General features: G+C 39.2%; 1 protein-coding gene across 2 annotated transcripts in view; it reads left to right on the forward strand.

Annotated features, from left to right (window-relative positions):
- The window catches only part of LOC115221014 (methyltransferase-like protein 17, mitochondrial), a 38515-nt gene that overhangs the window by 5107 nt on the left and 19202 nt on the right, over nt 1-14206 (forward strand). Inside the window, exons 2-5 of one of the 2 annotated variants that reach the window (XM_036510255.1) lie at nt 5771-5939; nt 8496-8669; nt 11962-12096; nt 14058-14154. In XM_036510255.1, the coding sequence (XP_036366148.1) occupies nt 5843-5939; nt 8496-8669; nt 11962-12096; nt 14058-14154 (503 nt within the window). In that variant the 5' untranslated portion in view covers nt 5771-5842. Of the gene's footprint in view, nt 1-5770; nt 5942-8495; nt 8670-11961; nt 12097-14057; nt 14155-14206 lie in introns of both variants that reach the window. The other variant, XM_029791231.2, reaches the window with a different exon arrangement.

Here is a 14206-nt window from a genome sequence, read left to right on the forward strand (position 1 = left end):
CGCCCCAACTGGCCTCCATGCCGGTGGCACGAAAAAGCACCATCCGATCGTGACTTTGCTAGCCTCGTCTGGCACGTAAAAAGCACCCGCTACACTCACAGAGTGGTTGGCGTTAGGAAGGGCATCCAGCTGTAGAAACACTGCCAGATCAGACTGGGCCTGGTGCAGCCTTCTGGCTTCCCAGACCCCAGTTGAACCATCCAACCCATGCTAGCATGGAAAGCGGATGCTAAACGATGATGATGATGATGATGATTTATCATCTGTTTTCCATGCTGGCATGGGTTGGACGGTTTGACAAGAGCTGGCAAGCCAAACAGCTGCACCATGCTTCACGGTCTGTTTTTGTATGGCTTTTACAGTCGGATGCCCTTCCTAATGCCAACCAACTTACAGAGTGGACAGAATGCTTTTTATGTGGTACCAACACTGACATGATTTTTACAGCTGTATGCTCTTCCTAATGCTGACCATTTTACAGTGTGGACTGGATGCTTTTTACATGGCACAAGCACTGGTGGGGTCACCAGGTAACTCGCAAGACAAAGAGCCTTTGTGGAGAGGGCGTTGGAGGAGGTGGTGTTGTGCCAGGTGATGAGAGGTTAGAGTGTGACAGAAGATAGAAACAGGTGTTTTGTCATGGAGGAGATACATGGTTACCCAGTCAGCGAGGAACGAAAGAGAGTGATTGAGAAAGTGGAAGAGAGTGAGAGAGAAGGATATATCATCATCATCATCGTCATTTACCATTCATTTCCCATGCTGCCATGAGTTGGATTGTTTGACAGGAGATGGCAAGGCCAGAAAGCTACACCTGGCTCCAGTCATCTGTTTTGGCATGGTTTCTATGGCTGGCTGCCCTTCCTAATGCCAACCATTCCACAGAGTGGGGTTGCCAAATAGCTTGCAAGACAAGGACCTCTTAATTGAGAGAGGGAGAGGAACTGAGAAAAGATATGATGTTTACAGTCCTAACGGTAGATCTTTTTTTCTGCCCCTCTGAAGAGATTTTGCCTAAGATAATGATTTTAATAATTGCTATTTAATCTTTTAGGCTTAATTGAAACAGCTGTAAGAGACTGTGTTTGATTTTCACAGATAATAAATTGTTATTAAATGATATATCTCCATATTCTTACTTTCTTTTGAATGATTATAAACCTATTGTTTTATGAATATTATTTTCACAACAAATGTTGGGTATTGAGCCAGTAATTCATTGGATGATACCATCCCTTAAGGAAGCTAATTTAGCCTCTAATTTATATATATATATATTATTTGTATGATGTATCTGGTGGGGTGTGCTGAAAAGTTCCTGGTTTTTTAAGGGTTTCACAAAAGGCCTGGTTGGAGGCCCAACCTTCCAAGTTATTTTTTACAGGGCTTAGAAAAACTGAAGGACTGCTGCAATAAGTGTGTGAATCGCTGAGGGGAATATGCTGAATAAAATAATTAACTGATTCTCCTCTATTTTCTTTTACTCAAAGTCAGGAACTTTTCAGCATTGCCTCATAAATAAATATTTATATATATATGTATGTATATAATTTAGAGAAAAAACCCACTATTAAACAATTCAATAAAGAAAGATGTTATTCATACCATATAGAAAACATATACTATAAGAAAACCTTATATTAAATCAATAAAGTACAATACATATTAAATAGTAGTAAATTTTATATATATATATGTACATACACACACATACAGTGATTTATATACCTTAATAAGTAACTTTGAAACATATCTGCATACACATGCATATCTGTCTATAAACTATTGACGTCCATACTTGTTGCACATTTATATGCGCATGTGCACACACGTATACAAACATGAGCATAAATTTTACTTCACTTTTATTTTATTTTATTCATTAAGTAATTTTACTCTTATATACTGTAACTCATTATTCATGATTAATAATATTGAAATAAATCTAAAAGTAATAATTTTAACGCATGCGTGCACACACATTCACATACACACATAATAAACATGTATATATATTCTGAGTATATTGGAGTATTCCAACAGATCATAATGTAATCCTTGTATTGTCCTTTTTGTGTTCTGATGATTTTCCACCCAAGGTATTTTAAAATGCAAGATTATATATTATGCTTTGTAGTTTTAATTTTGAATGAGAGATGAAACAATTGTAGGCGAAGATATTAATTAATAAATTAATTTGTATCCATTGGATGTCAAGCTTAATGACACATACACTCATGTAAAGAAAAGACTCACCATTCCTACAAATGGTGTCATTTGTTTCTATTTCTCAGTCAAATGAGGCTGTTCACTGTTGATTAGACTCTTTTGGAAACAGGTGATGGTTGGTATCAGGAAGTGGAGCAAGGGCCATAGAAAATGTTACCGTAATGTAGTTTTGTCTCACCCATGTAAGTGTGGAAAAGTACATGTTAATTGAGGAGGTTGATTATAGATATATGTATTTGTACATAAACTAATGCCCAAAGAGCCACAGGTGGAACCAAATATATTTTATCAGATTAATGATTAGGGATTAAATGTTTATTCACTTTCAGATCTGTCTTTGACTTCTTTATTCTAAACGAGTAAAGATAACTTCTTTTTGAACTTATCACCTGTTCAAATACACACACCCATATACATTCATACACATATAATACTGATTGAAAATAGGACAAACAACATTTAATACAAAATTGAAATTTAGATATACAAGGGTTTCCATGGAGTTGTAGACCTTGGTTAACTGTGGTGCTGTTCCAGTTGAAATAATGGTACATCATTGCATTTATTTCTCCTGGAAAGTGGAGTTCAAGCACATTTTTATAAACAAAGTATGGAGAAGAAATATTTGAAGAACAGTTTTGTCCCTTGTCAAAAACAATACCTGGAATTATTACTACCAACAAACCAATTCTTTTATCAGACAAATAAGATAGAGGGCTTTCTGTCAAAGATAGATTCATCATCATTGTCAGATAATAATGTGCATTTCCTATGCTGGCATCAGTTGGATGGTTTGACAGGAGCTGGCAAGCCAGAGAGCTGCAGGTTCCAATTGTCTGTTTTGACATGGTTTCTGCAACTGGATGTCCTTTCTAACACCAACCACTTTGCAGGGTGTGGACTGGGTGTTTTTTATACGGCACCAGCACCAGCATGATCCCCAAGTAGCTTGCAAGACAAGAACTTGTCGAGAGAGAGTGTAGAACCAAAGGCTGTGTGCCAGGCAAGTGGTTAGAGTATAACAGAGGGACAGAGATAGTTGTACTTTAGAGGAGATACTTGGCTACCTAAGACAAATTGAAAATTCAAACGGTAACACTTTTAGGTTTACCTCATTCTGAAACCCACCTCACAGCCAGCAATACCTGAAGTTTGAGGAGGACTTTATGAATATGATGAAGAGAATGTTCAATTTAAAAAAGTCAAAAACTTAATTGTAAATTCCAACAAAACTTTTAGGAGATTATTAAAGATATCAAAAAACATTGCCAGATTACACTTTCTGACAAACCTTCTAACGTATACTGAATGGAATATATGTTATTATAACTTCAGGAATTACATAAGAATTACCAAAAAATTAATTAGGCAGGGATACTCCCTCTTCTGTAAAGTAAGATTAGCTGTTAAAACTGAGCCTTTTGTACCCTAAAAGCTGAAACTTAACCTTAAAGGCCACAAGAACAACTTCACTACCAACTTGTCTATCACAATTGGGTTTCTCGCTCATAAGTGGTTTAGCGTTACAGCGTATCTTCAGACCTGCACAAACAAAAACAGACAATGTGTGCGTGTGTGTATTACAATTTTTAGACAAGGTGAACATAGATAGAATTTTCCAAAATGTCTGAAATAACTAAGAGCGTCCATATTATAAGATTTGTGTTGACAAACATCTCAGTGGAATTTGGTAGAAGGAAACTGTGCAGAAACCTGATCAGCTGATGTGGGCAACAGTGATTGAAGATAGCGTCCAAGATTGCTTTGGATCCCCTCGGGCGAGTGGAGAGGGATTGGGAACCCTCTTGAAATTGAAAGATGTAAGATTCTTTTCAGAGAGAAGTCCATATTCACGGGTCCTTTCTTGGCTCTCTGGGCCGCAGCTTCTTATAGGTCCTGTCACTTGTACATCTATAAAGACCCATGAAGTAAATAGTAGGTATTCTACGTTTTCTTTATGTGGTATATTTGAGGCCCATAAATATTTAACTCACACACACATAGTCATGGCACCGACTACCTGTTCAGTGGTTGTGCACTCCCAACGATTAAATATCTTCTTTAGATGAACTAAAACTACCCGGCCTACGTTTATGTCTGTCCGTTTTCAACTCGAGATATATTTTGGACAATAACAAAGCTGGCGGGGTAGGAGAGCACCGACCACCTCGGATAACGCTTTTATGAGAGCGGCCCACACACACACGCACGATGTGCTTCTGCAATTTCTGTGAATCATTCCACTCACGAGATATGGTAACCTAGTTGTTTTGAGTTTATAATAGAAAGATATTTGCCCAAGATGTCACGCAGTGGAATCGAACCCAGAACTACGTGGCCGCAAAAAAATCTTCTTAACCGCCCATATAGCAATGCCTGTCATATATATTGCCATTTTCGGTTAATGTTTACAATAGTGCAATGAGTGCAAAAAAAAATGTGTAGGAAACTAATATGAAAAAGAAAAAAAAAAATGCGCGCAAAGCAACGGGAGGGTGGGGATAGGTTCGCGGAAAATTCACAAGATCCGAGATTTTCCTTCATAACTTTTAGGAAAATGGGTTTTTTTCCAATGAAATTTTATATAAATACCTTTCAAAAGGCATACATTACGATTATAAAGAAATTTGTGGACTTCGGAATATTCCCAAGATCCGAGTTTTCCCCTCATAACTGGATATATATATATATGTGTATATATATGTGCGTATATATATGTGTATATATTGTGTATCCGTCCGTTATTTTGTATACATCCAAAACCTCGACGGGTTGGTATATATAACTAGTACATGGAAAAGCATGCGAGGTAAAAAGAGTTAATTTCGGCCTGTATGTGTGTGTACACGTTCTTATTGTAGTAGTAAACCACAGAGAGAGACATGGTAATGTTACAGAGAAGAGAAAGTGAGAGAGTCGAGAGAAGTTGTTTCGCAAAGTCACTGTAACTTTCTTTTTGCTTCTGGCCGTTTGGTCTCTCTACGCTGGGGTATCTGTAGAAAGTTGAATGTGATTTCGGAATATAACGAGGAAAAATTCAGATCTTGGGAATTTTCCGAAAGTCCTCTCCCCACCTCAAGATTTCCCCCACAAATTACTTTATTATCGTAAGGTATACCGTTTGAAAGGTATTTCATTGAAAAAGAAACCCATTTTCCTAAAAGTTATGAAGGAAAATCTCAGATCTTGTGTGAATTTTCCGAGGTCCTCTCCCCACCCTCCCGTTGCTTTGCACGCATTTTTTTTCTTTTTCATAATAGTTTCCTACACATTTTTTTTTGCACTCATTGCACTATTGTAAACATTAACCGAAAATGGCAATATATATGACAGGCATTGCTATATGGGCGGTTAAGAAGATTTTTTTGCGGCCACGTAGTTCTGGGTTCGATTCCACTGCGTGACATCTTGGGCAAATATCTTTCTATTATAAACTCAAAACAACCAGGTTACCATATCTTTTTTTTTTCTTTTTCATATTCGTTTCCTACACATTTTTTTTGTTGTACTATTTTTGTCTGGTTTTCGTTCCCGGGTCAAGTTGTAAACATTAAGCAAATTGCCGACCTTGGTGGAGAAGTCATAATTTGCAAGTACTTAAGCAGATGAAAAGATGGCCGCCTCCTCCCGAACAGGTGCTTTGTTCACCTCGAAAGGAAACTTATTCAAGCATTTCTCCTACCATCGCTTCGCCCGCTTCAGACATTTACAGGTCAGTATTATTTCAGCTTCCAGTTTTTGTGTTTTTACCATCTTTATTGAAGTATCATGTAGTTTTAACTTGTTGATTAGTTTCCAAAACTTATTCAAACCGGTTTAAGGTTTGTTTCATTCTATATTTTGAAAAAGAAAAAAGACATCTTACGGATCTTGTATATCTATTTTAATGGATTATTGGCATTCCTTCGATTTGACACGAGGTTTTGTTTTGGTTTCGTCGAGTCAAATCGAAGAAATGCCATCTTTTAAAAATTTCTCTTTTATTAATTCGCAATTAACGAACATGATCGGTTGTTTTCTTTTAGTTTCGATCGAGCATGCCTTTGATTAAAAGCTTTTCAACCGTAAGCATCCTGTCCTTTTATGTATCTCGGACTATATTGTACACTGTACCCTCCTTTTTCACGACAGTGGGTTAATATTTGAAAGGATTTGGCTGTTATTGCAAGCATCCTCAACGGACACTTACAGGCTCCCTCGTCGATTCGTATTCGATCGATGAACAACCGATCTCTTCACGACGAAAACGGTCAATTAATTAAAAAAAAATCGATTTAACAAGTATTATAACGACGTAAAATAAAAATAACAATATATTCCGCGATTCTGTCAAAGATCAATGCAAATGTATTATCATTTACAAACATTGTATTTTCGTATTTTCGTATTGTTCTCAGTTCTTTAAATGCCTTTTCTTCTTTTATAAATCTACTGTCTTTGAAACATTGATCATGTGAAAATTAATTATTCTCACAGTGATAGGAAGAGATAGCAGAAGTACATTCAAAATCAATCGAAATCATAAAACGATTAGTGATCATGTTGAAAAGCATGTTAACTGACCCACAGCAGAGTTTGGTGGGGACCATGTCATGCTTTCTGATTAATAGTATTTTTTTTTAAGTGAAGGTAGTGTCCCCCCGCCGTCTGGAGATAACCTTTCTTTCAAGAAGGAGCCTTAGTCCCCACCGTCGCGGCTTGCTGCTGCTGAGGCGGTGCAGCCTCCATGCTGTGTATTTTTGAATAAATGTCATCTTTTCGATCATTTTTTTGGATGTTTATAGTTGAGGTTAGCGAAATTAAAGAATACGCACACCCAGTGTTTAGGGTTTAGGGTTTAGGGTTAGGGTTTTTGTTACGCCATATTTATAAAAAACAACATAATTTATTATTTTGAAATGGTGAATACCTGTTTCTTTACAAAATATAATTTATTCAGATTTTATTAAAAGCCACATCTTATGAAAACACTAGAACCCAGTTTGAGAAGTGTTGCTTTACAGTGAGACGGACGGCAACTGTGCAGATGAAGGTGTTGTCGAGTCCAGAAATGCAAGAAAACAGATTTGATATTGAGACTCATGAGATGTCAATTGACTGCTATTTTCACTCAGCCATTTCAGCTCTACTTGATGTGACGTAGTTAATAGATAATAATAGATCCAACTCCTTCATGCCAGATGTCCTGATTGAGTGATGACATATGAATGCCTGGCCTGGGCTTTAGTCCCACTTAGTCTTTCACAAGCTGAAATATCTCACCTGTGCATGCCATGATTACAGATGATAGCAGCAGTTCACTAACTCAACTGGTTGCTCCTGGCCATTGACAGTTTGTTGTCTTTTCAGCCATGCAGCATCTCGTGATATTTGCCATTGATTCAATAAGATTCATCATCATCGTTTAACATCCACTTTCCATGCTGGCATGGGTTGGGCGTGTGACTGAAGGCTGGCGAACCAAATGGCTGCACCAGGCTCCAATCTGATCTGGCAGAGTTTCTACAGCTGGATGCCCTTCCTTATGCCAACTACTCCGAGAGTGTAGTGGGTGCTTTTACGTGCCACCGGCACAAGGGCCAGTCATGCGGTACTGGCAACGGCCATGCTCAAATGGTGTTTTTTATGTGCCACCTGTACAAGAACCAGTCCAGTGGCACTGGTAACGATCACACTCGAATGGTGCTTTTTATGTGCCACTGGCATGGAAGCTAGTCAGCTGCTCTGGCAACGATCATGCTCAGATGGTGCTCTTAGCGCTCCACTAGCACGGATGCCAATCATCGAATTTGATTTTGATTCATTTACTGAAATAGCTCACATTCACTGTGTTGTATCTCATAATTTCAACATACCTTGGCTGGGTGGTTACATGCTATCTAACCCAACATCTGGGACCCTGACAGGTGCTACTGTGGGACAGAGTAGACCTGGGAACAATAGTGCGTGAGAGCTTGTTCCTTGCTCTTCAAAATCCTGGAACTCTTGAACTGCTGGATGCGGTTTAAAATTATATCCAGGACTTAAATGTTCTCGAAATTTAGTAACTAGAAAGAAAAAACAACAACAAAAGCCTCAACAATATTTGCCTTAACTTCATGTCTGTGTTTGTAGACCAACCTTAACTGGAGTTTATGAAGAAGAAAAAAAATTTAATGTATTTCTGAAACTTTATTTTAATTTTAATTGTATTTTAAAAATCAATTTTGAATGAAATTTTGAAATATCCTATTTTTGAAGTTAAATATTCATTTTTTGTTTTTATTATCTTCAGTTGAAGAACAGCTCAAAATTTATTATTCCTGAAACCAGACTTGATGACAAAACTTCTACAGTGTTAAATTCTAGTGGCCATCTGGTGTCACATTCTGGCATCATGAGAAGCAAGTGCATCACCCTTTCTAGTCGGCTGGAGAATACTGTAAACATTTTGATTGAAAGTAAATACAATTTGCTTTATTTCTTTCTTCCAAACATTGAATACAGATTTTCTTGGATGTTTCTAGATTTCTCACTCAGTCTCCGTCTCTTTTTCATTCTCTTTCTTTGACTTGTTTTTGGAAGTACAAAACATTACAGTCTTCTTCTTCATCATTGTTATCATCTTCGTTGTCTTCCTGGTTCTGTCCCTCTGCATGAGTAAGTTCTTCTATAGCCTCTGATAGACCAAAGCCTTGTGAGTGGATTTCGTTGACAGAAACTAAACAAAAGCCCATCGTATGTGTGTGTGTGTGTATGTTTGTGCTCCACCATCTCTTGACAACTGTTAAAAAAATAATCCTGGGGTTGATTCATTTGACTAAATATTCTTCAAGGTGGTGCTCTCTCTCTCTCTCTCTCTCTCTCTCTCTCTCATCATCATCATCATGTTTAACGTCCGTTTTCCATGCTGGCATAGGTTGGATGGTTTGACTGGGGCCTGGCAAGCCAGTAGGCTGTGCCAGGCTCCAATCTGATTTGGCAATGTTTCTACAGCTGGATGCCCTTCCTAACGCCGACCACTCCAAGAGTGTAGTGGGTGCTTTTCATGTGCCACTGGCACAGGAGCCAGTCGGTAGGGGGTGTGGATGGCATCGACCACATTTGGATGGTGCTTCTCATGTGCCACCGGCACAGGAGCTAGTCAGGGCGAGGGCCTATATATATATATCTTTTGTGGAGGGAACATGAGGGAGTAGTAGATCCAGGAAGATGTGGAACAAAGTGGTAAGAAAGGATCTTCAGGTGTTGGGCTTCACAGAGGGGACAACAGGGGACCAAGACTCCTGGCAGTTTGCTGTGCTTTAGAAGGCATGTCAAACTAAATAAAATCATGGTTGCCCTTGCATCAAGGCATGACCCCTTGCATCCTTCTTCAGCTGAGCATTTCTAATCTTGTGGGCTTGAGGGTGCTGGAGCCACATAAGGAATACCTGTCATCATCATTGTTTAGCGTCCGCTTTCCATGCTAGCATGGGTTGGATGGTGCAACTGGGGTCTGTGAAGCCAGAAGGCTGCACCAGGCCCAGTCTGATCTGGCAATGTTTCTACGGCTGGATGCCCTTCCTAACGCCAACCACTCCGTGAGTGTAGTGGGTGCTTTTTACGTGCCAGACGAATCTGGCAAACGGCCACGATCGGATAGTGCTTTTTACGTGCCACCGGCACAGGAGCCAGGCGAGGCTGCGGGTACTATTTTAAATTGCCCATGTCAGTGCCACATAAAAGCCCCTTGTTGTTTGTTCCTTCTCAAGCCATACCTGGCTCATAAGAGCCAGTTTCCTGGTTTCATTGGTGTATAGGTTCCCCACCTGGATGGGACACCGGTCCATTACAGGTGAGCTGGTAGATGTAGGAGGAAAGAGTGAGAGAAAGTTCTAGCAAAAGAGTCAGCAGAAGTCTGCCATTACCTTCTGTTGGAGCTGCGTGAAGCTTAGGTGTTTCGCTCATAAACACACACATTGCCCGGTCTGAGATTTGAACCCATGATCCCTTGACCATGAGTCCACTGCTCTAACCACTAGGCCATGTGCCTCCAGTACTTGGTAAAATGGTTGGTGTTAGGAATGGCATCCAGCCATAGAAACTATGCCAAAAGAGACAAGGAGCCTGGACAGCTTCATTCCGGCCATGCCAGCCGGCATGGAAAATGGACATTAAATGATGGTGATAATTTTCAATAATGTTTATATTTCTTTGCAAATTTGAAATACATGAATGGAATTAAATAAGAGTTAATTATGAAATTGAATTGTAGAATGTGAGAAATGAATCAAGTTTATTTTTGAAAAGCTAAATATTAACCAGTTAAAGATTGATGTGAATAAGAAAAAGATTCATAAAATTTTGAAACAATACCCAGCAATCACTTCCACCCAGCCACTTCCACCCAGCCCTATATGTAATCCTTTCTACCATAGGCACAAGTACTGAAGTTTGGGGGAGGGGGCAGGTCGATTACATCGACTCCAGTATTCAGCTGGTACTTAATTTATCAACCCTTGGTGGAATTTGAACTCAGAAGGTAGTGATGGGTGAAACAGCACTGCGTATTTCGTCCAGCGTGCTAATGATTCTGCTCGCTCACCGCATTCAAGCCCTGTATATAATGTGTAGTTGCAATGTCTCACCTCTTGCCAGACACCTGTGCTTGTTCCTCTATCATATTTTAGCCTTTCAAAACCTATTATAAAGCCCCACCCCTGTTTCAAATCCTCTCCACTTGGTTGTGGGAGTTTTTTTTTCCTTGTTTTTCCTTCTCCTTTTTCTGTCTTGCAAGTTATTTGGCAACTTCACCAGTGCCAATGGCATAAGAAAGGTCCCAGTACACTCTGTAAAGTGGTTGGCATAGAAACCATGTCAAAGGTGACATTGGAGCTCAACACAGCCCTGCAGGTTGTCGGATCCCGTCACACCATCCAACCCATGGCAGCGTGGAAAACAGACGACAACGACGACAACGCATGTAATTAGTGTTTCTATAAAAAGTGGTAACCATGTAACTCTCCTACACCCAGACATCTCTGTTTCTGTTCCTCTAACATACTTTAACCTCTCATCATTGAATTTAAAGCCACCTCCATCAGCACTACCTCTGCATCACCTGAAGAATCTTTCTTGTCTTGCAAGTTGGTGACTTCACTAGTGCCATTGCCATGTCAGAAGCACCCAGTACACTTTATAAAACGGTTGGCCTTATGAACTGGTAGAAACCAGGCCAAACAGTCATTAGAGCTTGGTGCAATCCTCTGGTTTGCCAGCTGCTGTCAAACTGTTCCACCCATGCCAGCATGGAAGGAGAACATTAAATGATAGTGGTGATGATGCTGATGATGATGATACTGGGAAGATCTGTAACAGCTGCTAGAAAACAACTAACCAAATTTAGAGATTAATTTTATGTTGACCTTTTTTTTTAATGTAATATATAATAATAATAATAGTAATTCATCATCATTTAGCGTCCGTTTTCCATGCTAGCATGGGTTGGACGGTTTAACTGGGGTCTGTGAAGCCGGAAGGCTTCATCAGGCCCAGTCAGATTTGGCAGTGTTTCTACGGCTGGATGCCCTTCCTAACGCCAACCACTCCGTGAGTGTAGTGGGTGCTTTTTACGTGCCACCTGCACAGGTGCCAGACTATTACTATTATTATTATATACTACATTAAAAAAATATATAAATTTAGTGTTTAAATTACGAATTGTTTTTATTGTTGCAAACTTAAAAAAATTATTTTTATCTGTTTTGACAGAATATCCTCTGAACAATCTTGTAGCAGCTTCTGAAAGTTTTGCCCGATCTCTATGGGCAAGACAAGTACCAATTGAAATAAATGAAAAGAAAAAGAAATTGAAAGAAATATCTGCCAAAGTTTTGGAAAAAAGCAGTAAGATATTGAAAGATTTTTTAGCCTAAAATTTGTAATATCAGCCTTTTCAGTAAGGTGGCGAGCTATCAGAATTGTTAGCAGCATTTTGTCTGTCTTTACGTTTTGAGTTCAAATGCTGCCCAGGTCGATTTTGCCTTTCATTCTTTCAAGTTATTAAAATTAGTACCAAATTTCTGGCCTTGTGCCAAAATATGTATATCTATATTAATTATTCTTTTCAGTTCTCTGAGAGTCCAAATGTAAAAGACAACTTTTGTCTGTCATTTAGTTTCATTGAAATCTTAGTGAGCCAACTCACTGCATGTGTCACTGTGTCTCTGTGTCATTATCATATTACCTCAGTGTATTTAATATTTATGGATTTAGGTGTGGTTTTTACTGCAGGGTGAGGAATAACAGAATAACAGTAGAAGAGCTGGGCTTTCCTAAAGACTGTTGAAATTGTAGCCACGGGCAATCCAGTGCTGTCTGACTGGCATGTAAAAAGCACCATTCGAGCATTGGGCCTCATGGAGGCAGTGATTTCAAGCCAAGTAGGATCGTAGTTGTGGCCAATGCCAGTGTCGTGTATGGCCTGTTAAAAGCACCCTTCAATTGCTGGGTGATATGCTGTGCTTGTGAAGACCTATCAAACCGAGTTAACTCCGAGTCGTGGTTGGTGCCAGTGCCATCTGACTGGCACCTGTGCTGGTGGCATGTAAAAAGCACCATTTGAGTGTTGGGTCTTATGGAGGCAGTGACAGGTGACCAAGACCTTTGGCGATATACTGTGCTTGTGTTGACTTGTCGAGCCAAGTGAGACTCTAGTTGTGGCTGATGTTGGTGTCGAGTCATTGGCACCTGTGCCGGTGGCACATAAAAAGCACCCACTACACTCTTGGAGTGGCTGGCATTAGGAAGGGCATTCAGCTGTAGAAACTTTGCTAGACTAGATTGAGCCTGGTGCACCAATCTTGTTCGCCAGTTCTCAGTCAAATTGTCCAACCCATGCTAGCATGGAAAGCGGACGTTAAACGATGATGATGATGATGATCCCGAAAGGATGAAAGGCAAAGTCAACCTTGGCGGAATTTGAACTCAGAATGCAGCAATGGGTGAAATACCACTCAGCACTTTGTCCAGTGTGCGAAGGATTCTGTCAGCTTGCCGCCTCTATGAATCCAAAATAATGTAGAGAATCTGAATGCTAAAGGGCTAAACATCTCAACGTATCTGTTTTTAGGCCAACAATGTGCTGATATTTATCAATGACATAAGAACCATTCCACTAAGAACCATTTTACTCTGTAATCCCCCAAATTTCACAGTTTTTGTTGTCTTAAACCATTCCAAAGTTGAGTATAAATTAATGTATATAAAATAAAATATCTAACTTGACTTAATAAAGACTCATTTAACTTCTATATTATGAAAACCCAAAATATATCTTCTCATTTATTAAATTATCCTGTTTCTCAAACCAATTTTTCTACAAATTAAATTCTTCATCCAGAGATGAAGATACCTTTAAGAGATGGACATCTTTATTCATAATTGTAGTTGTGATCCCTGTGCCGGTGGAAGGTAGAAAGCACCATCCGAATGGGGCCCTGTGTCGGTGACACGTAAAAAGCACCCACTACACTCTTGGAGTGGTTGGCGTTAGGAAGGGCATCCAGCTGTAGAAACACTGCCAGATCAGACTGGAGCCTGGTGCAGCCTCCTGGCTTCCCAGACCCCAGTCAAACCGTCCAAGCCATCCCAGCATGGAAAACGGACGTTAAACAATGATGATGATGATGATGATTTAATAACTTTTATAATTTATGAAAAATGAAAGCTAATCATTGATGCATCTCACATGTTTAACCGATACTATATTTTTGGACATATCCTTCAGCTTTTTGGTTTGATAATCCATTCCTGCTAGAATTAATATTTATCAACCTTCTAATTATTACTTTTTTGCTTATCTTTAGAGATGCAGAACTTGAATGAAGATGTTCTGGAGAAAAAGTTGCAGCAAAAAATTATTTTATTAATGAAGGAACAGACATACAACTGGCAGAGTATTAAGTATGTAACTCTGCTTGAAAATGTTCCCAAAACATTTTCTGTTTTTCTAATT

Source organism: Octopus sinensis, linkage group LG17 (genome assembly GCF_006345805.1).
Source record: "Octopus sinensis linkage group LG17, ASM634580v1, whole genome shotgun sequence".
NCBI lineage: Eukaryota > Metazoa > Mollusca > Cephalopoda > Octopoda > Octopodidae > Octopus > Octopus sinensis.